This window comes from Balaenoptera physalus, assembly GCF_965194825.1.
Source record: "Balaenoptera physalus genome assembly, chromosome: 6".
Taxonomy (NCBI): Eukaryota; Metazoa; Chordata; class Mammalia; order Artiodactyla; family Balaenopteridae; genus Balaenoptera; species Balaenoptera physalus.
The window spans coordinates 93,762,209-93,779,401 of NC_138885.1; the positions used below are offsets into that span (position 1 = coordinate 93,762,209).

The window sequence follows — 17,193 nt, forward strand, 5'->3', positions numbered from 1 at the left end:
CTTATCTTCTACTTTTTTTTTTTATGGTGTGTTTTTTGTTATATTTTTACTGGATGCGGGTTTTAAATTTTCATAGAGTGAAGTCTGTTATTCCTTTATGGCTTCCATATTTTGTGACATGCTCATCCTTCCCACTATGAGATCACCAAAATAATGGCCTGTGTTTTCTTCTATTATTTTATATTTTTATTTTGTATTCACTATCTATATTAAAAGAGCATTTAGATAAGTTGGCTTTCTGGGCATCATTTTGTCTCTGTTAGACCTTGAATAGCTAGAGTAATTTTTTTTTTGCAGACCCTTGTCCTTTATGCCCTTGGAGTGGTGCTTCAGGATCCCAGTACTTGGCCATCACCATACAAGTATGAAATTTCTGTCATTGTCTTTGCAATTATTGATTTTTATGTGTTTGCATGTTTTGTGTTCCTTTTTAAGTTTTGAGGAGAAAATTCAATATGTAACAGGCATATAACAAAAGGAAGCCACTGCCTTCCCTGTGTATCTTCTGCTCACTGCTTTTTCTTTCATGAATCTACTGTCTGCTACCCTTTGTCTCTCCTATTACCACTTCTATCCTAAGATCTATTTAATTACTTAATCTCTACAATTATTCTGTAATTTCAATGGTATTTTGGAGTTCTTTTACTGATAAGTGGGTATTTTTAAATTAATTAATTTTATTTTTGGCTGTGTTGGGTCTTTGTTGCTGCACGCGGGCTTTGTCTAGTTGTGGCGAGTGGGGGCTACTCTTTGTTCTGGTGCGCGGGCTTCTCATTACAGTGGTTTCTCTTGTTGCGGAGCACGGGCTCTAGGCGTGTGGGCTTCAGTAGTTGTGACATGCAAGCTTGGTAGTTGTGGCTCGCGGGCTCTAGAGCGCAGACTCAGTAGTTGTGGCGCACAGGCTTAGTTGCTCCGCAGCATGTGGGATCTTCCTGTACCAGGTCTCGAACCCATGTCCCCCACAATGGCAGGCAGATTCTCAACCACTGCACCACCAGGGAAGCCCTGGTAAGTGGGTATTGGTTGTGCAGTTTCTTTGTTTTCCTTCTTTTGGTCTCAATTATTAAGCTCTTTAGTCGAATGCAGAAAATAGGTGTTGTGTGTATATTGCTATGTGTGAGAACAGCAAGGGAGGGAAAAGGTGAAGAATAAAGCTGTTATTGTTTGCCTCCTAGGTAGGCATCTGGTAAATCCGCCTTAAAGAAATGGGTTAAGATTTACTGCCCTGGAAGAAGGTTATACGTTGAGTTGATTGGGACTAAGAGCTGTGTGAAACGCAGGGGACAGAGTTGATGGTATGGTTGAAGTAGTAGAAAAACCTACTTATGGAATATAAGGATGGGACATTTTAAGTGTTCCTATCATTTTAGTTTTTAATATTACAATGACATTAAAGGGGAATCTATTAATAAATGAAATAGCAGTCCTTCAAAATCTTCTGTAAAAATTAAGTAAATTTTATATTCCAAGGGGCTTTTGTAGCAAAATTAAAGATATACATTGGCTTAAAAAAAGTATGCTTTTAATTATAAAAAATTAAAATTTCAAATTTTAAAATCTTAAAAAAATTTCACGTGGAAAAATGCCAAGTTTTTGATAAACTTTAGGCGTAATGCGAAAAGCATAAGAACTTTGCTGGAACTTTTGACACTATTCCTATCCTCAAAGCACTCAGAGAATCTAGATTACAGATTGAAAATACTGAAAGGAATATATGTTAAAGTATGGAAATCATTTTTACGAATCAAATGCAGTCAAACTTAAGAAATATTATTAATAATGTTGTATACCAAGGAAAAGCTTTCTTAGGTTGTGCAGCTCATCACCCATCCCTTGTGAAAAGTCCAGAGATTGATTTGTGTCAGCACCTTGAGAAGATCCTTGAGAGACTAATTCACAGTAGCAAAAATGTTCATAGACTGAGATAGACCCTGTAGAGATAATTAATTAATTACAGTTTAAATATGTGTCACACAGAGGAAGATGAAGAGGTTGACTTTTTTCACTATATTTAATGCTCTTGAGGTCAACAAAGGATGTTGCATATCTTTTTACGGCTGAGTAGTATTCTATTGTATGGATGTGCAGGGTTTGTTCAACTTTAACCCACTGAAGGACATTTGGTTTGTTTGCAGTATTTTGCTTTTAAGAATAAAGCTGTTATAAACATCTGTGTACAAGTTTTGTGTGAACATAGGGTTTCATTTTTTAGGATAAATGCCCAAGAGTACGATTGCTGGGTTATGTGGTTAGTGCATACTTAATTTTGCAAGAAACTGACAGGCTATTTTTCTCAGATTCTTAGCAGCAGTGTTTTGAGAGATTCAGCTTCTCTGCAGCCTCAATAGCATTAACTATTGTCACTATTTTTTATTTTAATTGTTCTAATAGGTATGTGGTGATATTTCATTGTGGTTTTTATAAGTTTTTTTTTGAGTGAGTAGCTGACATTACCTTATTCTCCCTATAGAAAAATGTCTAGATATGATTTATTTACAAAAATAAATACATGGAAATACATTATTACTGTTATTGTATTGGCAGTGTCTCAGAGGAAGAAACCCTGGGTCAAATTCTATGATTTAAATGGATCATAATGTAAATATTACTCTATACCAAATAATGAAATATTATCAACTTTAAAAAACCAGACTGAAATAGAATTCTCAACTGAAAAGAATGAAGACAGGACTTTCCTGGTGGCGCAGTGGTTAAGAATCCGCCTGCCAATGCAGGGGACATGGGTTCGATCCCTGGTCCAGGAAGATCCCACATGCCATGGAGCAACTAAGCCTGTTTGCCACAACTACTGAGCCTGTGCTCTAGAGCCCGCGAGCCACAACTACTGAAGCCACGTGCTGCAACTATGAAGCCTGCGTGCCTAGAGCCCATGCTCCGCAACAAGAGAAGCCACTGCAATGAGAAGCCCGCACACTGCAACGGAGAGTAGCTGCCACTCGCTGCAAGTAGAGAAAGCCCGCGTGCAGCAACAAAGACCCAATGCAGCCAAAAATAAATAAATAAAATAAAATAAAAAAAAGAATGAAGACAAACATTCAAAACCTCAGTATGGACTGGGAGCAAGATAGTGACATAGCAGGCTTCTGAATTTCCTTCCTCACACAGATGCATTGAATGTACAGCTACACATGGAGCAATTCCCTCTGAGAAAAATCCAGGAGCTAGCTAAGTGACTCCTACACATTGGGCAAATGAGAAAATACCCACATTGAAACAGGTAGGAAAGACTGAGACACATTCTTGCCATAAACCCCACCCCCAGCCCAGTGCCATACAGTCAGGAGGGAACCCCCAAGTCCCAGCTTCTCCCTGAGGATTGAAGGCTTTGGACCACACATTTAGTGCCCTGGCTTTAAAGACTCCCACCTGAGGAGTGGGCTCCTAAAACATCTACCTCCAAAAGCCATCTGGGCTTGCATTCATGAGTCCCACAGGACTGTAGCAAACAAAGAAGCAGTTCTTAATGGGAGCATAGTGTGAGCACAAGCATTCATCATGGCTGTCCCCATAGGGCTCAGCATAGAGGGAACAGGAAAAAATGCCTGTCTCCCAGTCTTTCTCTGAAGGAGGTTGACTACATAGTTTACAAGCTGCTGCCTGAAGGTCCAGCTTCTAATTGGCATGCGTCTGGGTATACTGGCTGTGATCCTCCCTGGAGCCTGGGGGAGTCAGTGGGCACACCCCCAACCTTCTCCTTCTGGTTCACTCCAACAATAAAACCAAGTCGCCAGCATCTCCCTTGCACAGACATCTAGTGTCCCAACTTTTATGGCTGCCATGTGAGGGAGGGATATGCCCTAAATCTCATAGCTCTGATAGCTAGTACATCTTGCATCCATAAGTCCTACGGGACTATAGCAACAAAGAAGCATATGTTAATAGGCATGGAGGTATTTGTGGTTAGCCCCCGCCTTTCAGTGCAGAGGGAGCAGGCAAAAATGCCCATCTCCCAGTCTTTCTCTGGAAGGAGTTTGACTACATACCTCACAAGCTGTTGGCTGAGGGTCTGGCTTCTAATTACCACCATCTAGGTGTTGACTGTGATCTTCCGGACCCCAGAAGAGCTGATGGGTACTTTCCTCACCTTCTCCCCCCAACTTTACTCCAACAATATATCCAGCTTGCAAGTATCTCCGAGGAAGGAGCTTGTCCACACATCTAGCAGTCCAGCTTTTATATCTGCCACCCAGGGGACAGGCCCCCATCACCCAGCTGTGATAGCTTATGGGACTTGCATTTACAAGTTCCACAAGATTATACTAAAGAAACAGTTTTTAAATGGGTGCAGGAACACCCCCTATGGCTATACACCCCGGATCAGCACAGAGGGAGCAGATAAAAATGTCCATCTCCCAGTTTCTCCTTGGAAGCAGTTTGACTACATGCATCCTTACCTGTTTTCTGGCAGTCCATCTTCTAATCAGCCTGTGTATAGGTGCTGACTTTGAGCCTCTCCTTTTGGACACTGACAGATCATGACATACCCTCAACTACTGGGAGCAACTGTGAACAAAGACAGCGGGTTGGGTAATCACAGAGGTTTAAGAGGCAACCAGGAAGTCAGGCTGGGCTAATTAATGAGCTTCATCTCCTACACAAGACTGTGACAGCAGTCTATTTTATTAGATAAAATAATCTGCTGTAAAGTGATGACACTGGAGAAAGACTGGAAAAGCCATTGCTGGCTTTCCGTGAAAAGCCATATGCCAAGGAGTGTGGGCAAACATAGGAAGCTGGAACACACAAGGAAATGATATCTACTCTAGAACCTCCAGAAAGAAGTGCAGCCCTGCTGACACCTTCATATTAGCCCGAGTGAAGAAGGAGCCCCCCAGGAAGGAATTCTGGAAGATATGCCCTTGGATCCTGACAGTGAGGCTTATGAAATGCCTTCTGAGGAACAATACCAGGCCTACGAACCTTAAACCTAAGAAAAATCTTTGCTTCCAGTTTTCTGAGATCTGCTGACAGATGTTCCATCCTGTACAAGTGCTCAGTTCCAAGGTGCCCAGTAATGACATTTTTTCAAAGTTTTCACAGTGCATTATAAAGTAGAAGAATGTTTTATCTGATATAAAGAAACCAACACAAGGAGTCATGGAAAATGTAGAAACAGGGGACTATGTTCCAAACAAAAGAGCAAGATAAATTTCCAGAAACTGATCTTAATGAAATGGAGATAAGTGATGTACCTAATGAAAGAATTCAATATAATAGTCATAAAGATTGCTCACGAAGGTCAGGAGAGCAATGCATGAACAAAATGATAATTTCAGTGAAGAGATAGAAAATATAAAAATGTACCAAACAGAAATCACAGAGCTTAAGAATACAGCAACTGAATTGAAAAATTCATTACAGGGGTTTAACAGCAGATTAGATGAAGCGGAAGACAGGATCAGCAGATTTAAAGGCAGGGCAGTGGAATTCATCAGAGGAGCAAAAGAAAAATGAAAAAGAGTGAAGATAGCTTAAGGGACTTATGGGATATCATCAGGTAGTCCAATATACACATTATAGATGTCCAAGAAGGAGAAGAGAGAGAGAAAGGGACAAAGAAAGTATATTCAAAGAAATAATGGCTGAAAACTTCCCTAGCTGGGAAAAGAAACAGACATCCAGATCCAGGAAGCCTGAAGAGTACCAAAAAAGATGACTCTAAAGAGACACACACTGACATATATCATAATTAAATTGTCAGAAGTTAAAGACAAAGAGGGAATTTTAAAAGACGCAACAGAAAAGCAACATGTTATGTACAAGGGAACCCACATAAGATGCTCAGCAGATTTTTCAACAGAAACCTTGCAGGCCAGAAGGGAGTGGGCTGATATATTCAGAGTGCTGAAAGAAAAAAATTGCCAATCAAGAATACACTACCTGGCAAAATTGTCCTTCAGAATTGAAGGAGAGGTAAAGAGTCTCCTAGACAAACAAAAGCTGAAATGTTAAAGGGAGTTATTCAAGCTCAAATGAAAGGATGCTAATTAGTAACATGAAAACATATAAAAGTATAAAATTCATTGGTAAAGGTAAATATATAGTTAATATAAATACTCAAATATTGTAATGGTGGTGGGTAAATCACTTATAACTGTAGTATAAAGGTTAAAATACAAAAGTGTTTAAAACTGCAATAATTTATTAATGATACACAGTATAAAAAGATGTAAAATGTGACATTAGAAACATAAAATATTGGGGGAGAATGTGAAAATGTAGAGCTTTTCAATGCATTTGAAATTAAGTTGTTATCAGATTAAAATAGACAGTTATAATCGTAATATATTATATGTAATCATCCTTGTAACCACAAAGCAAAACCTATAGTAAATATACAGTGTATAAAGAGAAAGGACTCAAAGCATCCCACTGTAGAAAATCATGAAATCACAAAGGAAGAAAGGAACAAAGGAACTACAAAACTGCTGGAAAACAGTTCACCAAATGGCATTAATACATCCATACCTATTAATAGTTTCTTTAAACATAAATGGACTAAATTTTCCAGTCAAAATACACAGGGTGACCAAATGGATAAAATAACAAGACGCAACTATATGCTGCCTATAAGAGAGTCATTTCAGCTATAAAGACACACAGACTGAAAGTGAAGGGATGGAAAAAGTTATTCTGTGCATATGGAAACCAAAATAAAGCAATACTAGCTATACTTACATCAGACAAAATAGATGTTAAGCCATAAACTGTAACAAGAAACAAAGAAGATCATTATATAATGATAAAGGGGTCCGTTCATCAAGAGGATATAACACTTGTACATATTTATGCACCCAACTTGGAGCACCTAAATAAAGCAAATATTAATAGATCTGAATGGAGAAATAGCAATAAAAGGACTTCAATACCCATTTTCAACAGTGGATATATCACCTAGACAGAAAATCAATAAGGAAACCATGGACTTAAACTACATGTAGACCAGATGGAACTAACAGACATATTTAGGACATCCTATCCAACAGAAGCAGAATACTCATTCTTCTCATGTGCACATGGAACATTCTACAGGATATATCATATGTTAGGCCACAAAACAAATCTTAATAAATTTAAGAAATTTGAAATCATATCAAAGATCTTTCTGACCACAAAGGGGAAGAAAGCAGTAAGAATCTCACTAAAAAACAGCTGTAAGTATGATGTGTATTTCCAGAGAATTGCATTTAACTAATATTTTTATGTAGTTAAATTTGCTTATAGTGGTTTATTACAGTTAAACTGCATACTTACTTGCAAGGTACTGTAGCTTATAATGAACTCTTAAATATCTTGTTGATGTCTTCATAGACCTCATTTTGTTAGACAACGTACAAATAGATAAATTGCTAATATTAAGAATGTGTCAAGCTTGTAAACCTAACTTTTAAAATGCCAGATTCTTTTTTGATTAAACGTTTCAAAATCCTGGGTGGGAGTAATTGAGTTTTTTGTTGGATTAAAAAAAATGGAGATTAAACAGTCTACTGAATATGCTTCTGAATAACCAGTGGGTCAAAGAAGAAATAACCATTGGGAATCAGAAAATATCTTGAGACAAATGAAAAAGAAAACATGGTATAACAAGACTTATGGGATGTAGCAAAAGCAGTTCTAAGAGGGGAGATTATAGCAATAAACACCTACATTAAGAAAAAAGAAAAAGATATCTAATAAACAGCCTAACTTCACACCTCAAGGAATTAAGAGAAAAAAAAAACAACGAAGTCCAAAATTAGTAAAAGAAAATAAAGATCAGAGTGGAAACAAATGAAATAGAAACTAGAAAGACAATAGAAAAGATCAGTGAAACTAAGAGCTGTTTTTTTGAAAAGGTAAACAAAATTTACAAATATTTAGCTAGACTTAATAAGAAAAAACAAGGGAAGGCTCAAATAAATAAAATTGTAAATGATAGAGGAGACATTACAACTGAGAACATAAATACTAAGGATCGTAAGAAATTACTGTGAATAATCATATGCCAACATATTAGATAACGTAGAAGAAATGGGTATATTCCTAGAAACATAAAACCTACCAAGAAGACTGAATCATGAAAAAGTAGAAAATCTCAACAGACCAGTTAATAGTAAGGAGATTGAATCAGTAATCAAAAACCTCTCAACAGAGAAAAGTCCAAGACCAGATAGCTTCCTTGGTAGATTCTACCAAATGCTTCCAGAAGAATTAATGCCAATCCTTTTTAAACTCCTCCCAAAAATAGAAAAGAAGAGAACATTTCCAAATTCATTTTATGAGGCCAGTATTACCCTTGACGGAAACCAGAAAAGGACACTACAAAAAACTATGGGCCAATATCCATAATGAACATATATGGAAAAAATCTTAACAAAATATTTGCAAACCAAAATCAGTAGTACATTAAAAGAATTATACACCATGATTAGGTGGGTTTTACTCCTGGGGTAAATCTAGGATGGATGGTTCAACATATGCAGATCAATCAATGTGATATATGACATTAACAAAATGAAGGATAAAAACTGTATGATCATCTCAGTAGATACAGAAAAAGCTTTTGCCAAAATTAAATATCTTTTCATGATAAAAACTCAACAAATTAGATATAGAAGGAATGTGCTTCAACATAATAAAGGCCATATATGATATGCCTATAGCTAACAGCATACTCAAGGGTGAAATGATGAAAGGTCTTCCTTTAAGATCAGGAGCAAGACAAGGATACCCACTCTCACCACTTTCATTCAACATGATATTAGAAGTCCTAGCCAGGGCTTCCCTGGTGGCGCAGTGGTTGCGAATCTGCCTGCCAATGCAGGGGACACGGGTTCGAGCCCTGGTCTGGGAAGATCCCACATGCCGCGGAGCAACTAGGCCCGTGAGCCACAACTACTGAACCTGCGCGTCTGGAGCTTGTGCTCCGCAACAGGAGAGGCCGTGATAGTGAGAGGCCCGCGCACCGCGATGAAGAGTGGCTCCTGCTTGCCACGACTAGAGAAAGCCCTCGCACAGAAACGAAGACCCAACACAGCCAAAGATAAATATAAATAAATAAATAAAATTTAAAAAAAAAAAAAAAAAAAAAAGAAGTCCTAGCCAGAGCAATTAGGAAAGAAAAGGAAATAAAATCAGAAAGGTAGAAGTAAAATTGCCTTTACTTGGAGATGACATGATATTATACATAGATAACCTTAAAGATTCCACCAAAAACTGTTAGAATTAATAAATGAATTCAGTAAAGTTTCATGATTCAAAACCAATATAAAAAAGTCAGTTGCTTTTCTATACACTGACAACAAATTATCAGAAAGAAAAGTTAAGACAACAATCCCATTTACAATAGCATCAAAAATAGTAAAATACTTAGTATTAAATTCAGTCAAGTAGATGAAAGATCTGTACTCTGAAAACTAAAATATTGATGAAAGTAATAGATGAAGACGCAAATAAATGGAAAGATAATCTGTGTTCATGGATTGGAAGAATTAATATTGTTAACATGTCCCTACTAGACAAAGCAATTTACAGATTCAGTACAATCCCTGTCCAAATCCCAATGTCAATTTTTATAGAAATAGAATAAACAATCCTTAAATTCACAGAACCACTAAAGACCCAGAATAGCCAAAGCAATCTTGAGAAAAAAGAACAAAGCTGGAGGCATCACACTTCCTGATTTCAAACTATGTTACAAAGCTTTAGTAACCAAACAACATGGTAGTGCCCTAAAAACAGAGATGTAGATCAGAAAAATATAGATACATAGATGGAGAGCCGAGAAATAAACCCATGCATATGTTGTCAACTAATTTCCAACAAAGGAGGCAAGAATATGCAATGGAGAAAGGTTTAGTCTCTTCAATAACTGGTGCTCAGAAAACTGGATATCCATATGCAAAAGAATGAAACTGGATCCCTATCTTACAGCATGCACAGAAATCAATTCAAAATGGAATAAGACTTGAACGTAAGACCTGAAACCCTAAAACTCCTAGAAGAAAACATAGTGCTAAGATCCTTAACACAGGTCTTGGTAGTGATTTTTTTGGATTTGGCACCAAAAGCAAAGGCAACAAAAGTCAAACTAATCAAATGGGACTATGTCAAACTAAAGAGCTTCTGCACAGCAGAGGAAACCACCAACTAAATGAAATGGCAACCTATGGAATGGGAGAAAATATTTGCAAAGCAAATATCTGATACGGAGTTAATACCCAAAATATATAAGGAACTCCTACAACTCAATAGCAAAAAAGAAACAACCCAATTAAAAAATGGGCAAAAGGGGAATTCCCTGGTGGTCCAGTGGTTAGGACTCTGCACTTACACTGCTGAGGGTGCGGGTTCAGTCCCTGGTCAGGGAACTAAGATCCCACAAGCCACGCATGGTGGACAAAAGGAAAAAAAAATGGTCAAAGAACCTGAATAGACTTTTTTTTTTCCTTCGAAGAAGACATAGAAATGTCCAACAGGTACATGAAAAGGTGCTCAATACCACGAATCAGATAAATACATATCAAACTTGCAATGAGAGATCACCTTATACCTGTTAGGATGTCTGTTATCAAATAGACAAGAAATAGCAAATGTTGGAGAGGATAGGGATAAAAAAAGAACCCTTGTACACTGTTGGTGTGAATGTAAATGGGTACAGCCACTGTGAAAAATAGTATGGAATTTCTCAACAAGTTAAAAATAGAACTACCATGTGATCCAGCAGTGCTACTTCTGAGTATATATCCAAAGGAGACAAAATGATTTCTTAAAGAGGTATCTGAACTCCCATGTTTATTGTAGCATTATTCACAAGTATGGAAGCAACCTAAGTGTGTCTGTCAACGGGTGAATGGATAAAGAAGATGTAGTGTATATATACATACAATAGAATATTATTCAGCCTCACAAAAGAGGGAAATCCTGTTATTTGCACAACATGGATGAACCTGGAGGGCATTATGGTAAGTGAAATGAGCCAGACAGAGACAGACAAATACTGCATGATATCACTTACATATGGAATCTGAAAAAACAAAAAAACAAAAAACTTCCAACATAGAAACAGAGAGTAGGATGGTTGTTGCCAGGAGCTGGAGTGTTGGGGGGTGAGGAGTAGGGAGCAGTTGACAAATGTGTACAGACTTTCAGTTATAAGATGAAAAAGGTCTGAGGATCTAACTAACGTATGACATGGTGATTATGGTTGATAATACCATATTGTATATTTGAAATTTGGTAAGAGAGTAGAAATTAAGTATTATTATCACACAGACACAAAATGGTAACAACATGTAATGTGATGGTTGTGCTAATTAACTTGAGGGTGGGAATCCTTTCATAATGTGTATGCTTTTCAAATCATCATATTGTACACTTTAAATATATTACAGTTTTGCAGTTATAAATCAATAAAGCTGAAAAACTTTAGATTAAAAAATCCTTCAGCATTTGAGGCCAAATTATCTATTTTTCATTTTTATTTTAATTTTAATCCTTAAAATTGTGAGGTATTTCATAAAATAGTTGGACGTCTGTATGTCTTCTTTGGAGAAGTGTCTATTTAAATCTTCTGCCCATTTTTTTATTGGGTTGTTTCTTTTTTTGATATTGAGCTGCATGAGCTGTTTGTATATTTTGGAGGTTAATCCCTTGTCGGTCACATCATTTGCAAATATTTTCTTCCATTCTGTGGGTTGTCTTTTCGTTTTGTTTATGGTTTCCTTTTTTCTGCGAAAGCTTTTAAGTTTAACTAAGTCCCATTTGTTAGTTTTTGTTTTTAATTTTCATTACTCTAGGAGGTGGAGCCAAAAAAATATTGCTGTGATTTATGTCAAGGAGTGCTCTGCCTATGTTTTCCTCTTTTATGGTATCTGGTTTTACATTTAGGTCTTTAATCCATTTTGAATTTATTTTTGTGTATGGTGGTAGAGAAGGTTTTAATTTCATTTTTTTAAATGTAGCTGTCCAGTTTTCCCAGCACCACTTGTTGAAGAGACTGTGTCTTCTCCATTGTATATTCTTGCCTCCTTTGTCATAGATTAATTGACCAGTGGTGCTCAGGTTTATTTCTGGGCTTTCTGTCCTGTTCCATTGCTCTCCAGGTCTGTCTTTGTGCCAGTACCATACTGTTTTGCTTACTGTAGCTTTATAGTCTGAGGTCAGGGAGCCTGATTCCTCCAGCTCCATTTTTCTTTCTCAAGATCACTTTGGCTATTTGGGGTCTTTTGTGTTTCCATACAAATTAAAAATTTTTTTGTTCTAGATCTGCAAAAAATGCCATTGGTAATTTGATAGGGATTGCATTGAATCTGTAGATTACCTAGTGTAGTATAATCATTTTGACAATATTGATTCTTTCAATCCAAGAATGTGGTGTATCCATCTGTTTGTGTCATCTTCAATTTCTTTCATCAGCATCTTATAGTTTTGGAGTACAGGTCTTTTGCCTCCTTAGGTAGGTTTATTCCAAGGTATTTTATTCTTTTTGATGCAATGGTAAATGGAATGGTTTACTTAATTTCTCTTTCTGATCTTTTGTTGTTAGTGAAGATGACTAAAAAGCACTTGAAAATATGCTCAACATAGCTAATTATTAGAGAAATGCAAATCAAAACTACAATGAGGTATTACCTCACACCAGTCAGAATGGCCATCATCAAAAAGTCTCCAAACAATAAATGCTGGAGAAGGTGTGGAGAGAAAGGAGCCCTCCTACACTGTTGATGGGAATGTAAATTAGTACAGCCACTATGAAGAACAGTATGGGGATTCCTTAAAAACTAAAAATAGGGTTGCCATATGATCCAGCAATCCCACTCCTGGGCGTATATCCGGAGAAAACCATAATTTGAAAAGATACATACACCCCAGTGTTCATTGTAGCACTGTTTACAATAGCCAAGACATGGAAGCAAGGTAAGTATCCCTCAACAGAGGAATGGATAAAGAAGATGTGGTACATATATACAATGTAATATTACTCAGCCATAAAAAAGACTGAAATAATGCCATTTGCAGCAACATGAAAGGACCTAGAGATTATCATACTAAATAAAGTAAGTCAGACAGAGAAAGATAAATATCATATGATATCACTTATATGTGGAATCTAAAAGAGTGATACAAGTGAACTTTTTTACAACACAAAAACAGACTCACAGACTTAGAAAACAAACTTAGGGTTACTAAAGGGGAAAGTTGCAGGGTGGAGGGATAAACTAGGAGGTTGGGATTAACATATACAGACTACTATATGTAAAATAGATAATTAACGAGAACCTACTGTATGGCACGGGGAACTCTAGTCAATATTCTGTAATAACCTATATGGGAAAGGATTCTAAAAAAATAGATATATGTGTATGTATAACTGAATCACTTTGCTGTACACTTGAATTGAACACAGCATTGTAAATCAACTATACTCCAATATAAAATAAAGATTAAAAAAAGTAGTTGGAAAAATCAAGTTTGATTCTCTTTTAATCTGGAAACATAGGTATCTTCAAGTAAACATTTAGGGTCTCAATTTTCAAGATAGTTTACAAAAGGAAAGGCTGATTAAATTTGATACAGTTTTTTATACGGACTGTAATGTAAATATAGTATATTCCAAAAGTGAAAGGTAATTTACACTTGTTAAAAAGGACAGTGAAAGCAAGATTCCTTTTTTTTTTTTCTCAGAGTTTAGATCTTTTAAAAACACTTGTTTTTGAGGGGAATTTTTATGCTCCTTGGTGGGTGGGTTGTTTTCATTTAATATATACATTTCCCCATTGACTTTTTCTTTTAAACATCTTTATTAGAGTGTAATTGCTCCCACTGACTTTTTTTTTTTAAATGGGATTTATTTATTTATTTATTTATTTATGGCTGTGTTGGGTCTTCGCTTCTGTGCGAGGGCTTTCTCTAGTTGCGGCAATTGGGGGCCACTCTTCATCGCGGTGTGCAGGCCTCTCGTTATCGTGGCCTCTCTTGTTACGGAGCACAGGCTCCAGACACGCAGGCTCAGTAATTGTGGCTCACGTGCCTAGTTGCTCCACGGCATGTGGGATCTTCCCAGACCAGGGCTCGAACCCGTGTCCCCTGCATTGGCAGGCAGACTCTCAACCACTGCGCCACCAGGGAAGCCCAACTCCCATTGACTTTTTACAGAGTAAACTTCTGTACAATAAAAGATCCTTCTTAGCCTCTTCATTTCCCTCACTTATTAATAAGTCTGGGTCTCACGTAATTGATGAATAGAATTTTTAGTCTGGTGTCTCCAATCTTAAGAACTAAAATTTGACTTAAGAGGCAATGTAAAATGCCTTGCATATTGATCCAGTGGTCTCAGGTAACATATTTTGAACACTCTTAAATGTAAATATTCATTATGTGATTTTGTATGATTTATCCTTAAATCTCATAAATGATATAGTTGCATGTTACAGTTTCATTCCTCGATGATTCTAGAGAAATGTATTTTGCATCTATTGTTTAGAAGTAGGGGCTTCCCTGGTGGTGCAATGGTTAAGAATCTGCCTGCCAATGCAGGGGACACGGGTTCGATCCCTGGTCTGGGAAGATCCCACATGCCGCAGAGCAACTAAGCCCGTGCACCACAACTACTGAGTCTGCGCTCTAGAGCCCGCGAGCCACAACTACTGAGCCTGCGTGCTGCCACTACTGAAGCCCGCGCGCCTAGAGCCCGTGCTTCGCAACAAGAGAAGCCACCGCAATGAGAAGCTTGCGCACCACGATGAAGAGTAGCCCTCGCTCGCTGCAACTAGAGGAGGCCTGCTCACAGCAACAAAGACCCAGTGTAGCCAAAAAATAAATAAATACATAAATAAATAAATAAAATAGAAGTAATAAAGTAAGCAAAAAGAGATGTAATATATGTTCAATAGTTTGGGAACATAAAAAGTCAAATTTAAATATAATGTGACAGCAGTTTCTATCTTAAGTAGTTTTAAAACTTTATTACATACCCGTGTTCTTATAGTGTAAATATGTACCATGCCAGTGGAGCTCTGTTGTGATCAGGCCCAAATCTTCTTTTTAGGTTTGATCCAGAGCGGTTTGATGATGAATCGGTAACGAAGACTTTCTCCTTGCTTGGATTCTCAGGCACACAGGAATGCCCAGAGCTGAGGTGAGATGATAGAGAAACGAAAAGGAAAGGAAAGATGCTAGACTTTGTACTTATAATTTTGTTTATCACTGTTGATGAGAATGAACACTCTATATAGTTAAAGTATAGTTGTTAATCTTTAGTAACCAGTTGACTTTCTTCCTGACTAGGTTTGCATATATGGTGACCACAGTACTTTTGAGTGTACTGGTGAGGAGACTGCACCTACTTTCTGTGGAGGGACAAGTTATTGAAACTAAGTATGAACTGGTAACATCATCCAAGGAAGAAGCTTGGATCACTGTCTCAAAGAGATACTGAAATTGTATACACTTAACTTTGTTGAGGGAAATGACCGTTTAGAAAATATGTATTGAATCCTTTTATAAGCCAAGCATCATTGTATAATATAAACACCTATTAGTACTTCATCATGTGAATTTGAATTTTTGTATATCAGTTTCTTAATGCATCATATACTTTTATACTTATTGCATCAATGTAGTAATAATTTTAATGGGAGGACTTCTACTTTTAACTTTTGTTTTATCAGTTTCTATGTCATTGTTTTCATGTTCTTAGCCTTAGTTTGATCTCTAAAATTAATATTCTTGAAGAGAAATTATTTTTCACAGTAATATTTTTAAAATATTCATAAAAGAGAAAAGTAACTCATATTCACACTTTCAGTAAATCCTCTTAAAGGGGACTTTACATAAAAAGGAAAAGAAAAAAAGGACTTTATATAATTTTATTTATTAGATTAATATTTTTATTTTCTGAGTATAAATTAGTTTGTGTTTAATCATTGTTATTAGGTTTGAGTAATTCAGTGAATAACATACCTTGTATTTGCTTGGATGCCTTCCCAGACAACAGTGTTTATTTCATGACTTACACATTGCTCGTCATTTTGAACAGTTCTGAATCATTTGGAAAATAATACAGTTAGTTCTGAATGTGTTTTGAAGTGGTGTCCTTCCTAAGTAGCAAACTAAGAGTGAGGCTTGTCTGTCCTTTTTTTGCTGGAAATTGTAGTAGCACTATATTACTCCATTAATCATCATTTGTGGAAAAAATAAATTCCTGAATTTATTTATTATTATGTCATATCCTAACCATAAGAAATGAGAGAGCATTAACTAAAAACTGAAACCAAATTTAAAAGAAAGAAAACAAAGATGGGTGAAAATATTTGCAAAATATATGACAGAAAGGGATAATATCCATATTACATATAAAGAGCTCATACAAATTGGTAAGAAAACATATAGTAGATAAATGGACAAAACAGCTTTTATAAGGGGAAACAGCTAATGAACTTTTAGAAAAATGGTCAGTCTCACTAGTAAGCAAAGAAATATTGGGGATTTTTCAAAAATAAGTATCTTTCAGATTTACATTTTAGTACTGGTAAGTTTTATATTTAATGCTTTTTTATTGACAGCATTGTATTTTAGTTTGCTTTCTTTGGTTACACTGTTCTTGAAGAATTCTTTTTTTAAAATATGTTTTTTTAAAGATAAAAGGAGATATGAAGGAAATATGCCAAGTGCTGATAGAGAGGAAAGGAAGAATAGTGATAAATGTTTGCAGATGGGCTTATTTTTGACACTGCTGAATTTCTCTTGTAATTTTAGTTTCAAGAATGTACCCTAGTTATTGAGTTATTTTATGTTGTGTTTATGGTTATATAGCTAACATTTTAGACCTAGTAATAAGTAGTTAAACATAGAAACTAAGTAACTAGATGCAGCCTTTATTTCTGACAAAAACATTTAATTTATGGAATAATTTAAATTCTGAAACTTTAAGTGAAATGTATTCTTAGTTCCTAGCATCATGTTTCTACAAAGGCATGTTGTTACATTTATTCCCTGTCACCTATCATCTTCTATGGTTTTGCATATAAAGAGCATCTTCCTTTGTTATCCAAGTACCTTAATTGGTTTGGAAACTGGCACTGGAAGGTTAGAGTAGCCAGTTGATATGTAAACCAAGTGTCAGTAAAATCAGATGAGGTAAGTGGAATTTTAAAGCAAGGGAGACCTGATCAGCCATGATCAAGGCAAAAA

At 36.4% G+C, this 17,193-nt stretch overlaps 1 protein-coding gene across 1 annotated transcript in view; it reads left to right on the forward strand.

Moving 5' to 3' along the window:
• The window catches only part of CYP20A1 (cytochrome P450 family 20 subfamily A member 1), a 62,919-nt gene extending 46,838 nt beyond the window's left edge, over positions 1 to 16,081 (forward strand). The window contains 3 exon segments of the mRNA XM_082467251.1: positions 298 to 362; positions 15,050 to 15,139; positions 15,289 to 16,081. Of these exon segments, the coding sequence (XP_082323377.1) occupies positions 298 to 362; positions 15,050 to 15,139; positions 15,289 to 15,439 (306 nt within the window). The 3' untranslated portion in view covers positions 15,440 to 16,081.
• The last annotated feature ends 1,112 nt before the right edge of the window (positions 16,082 to 17,193 follow it).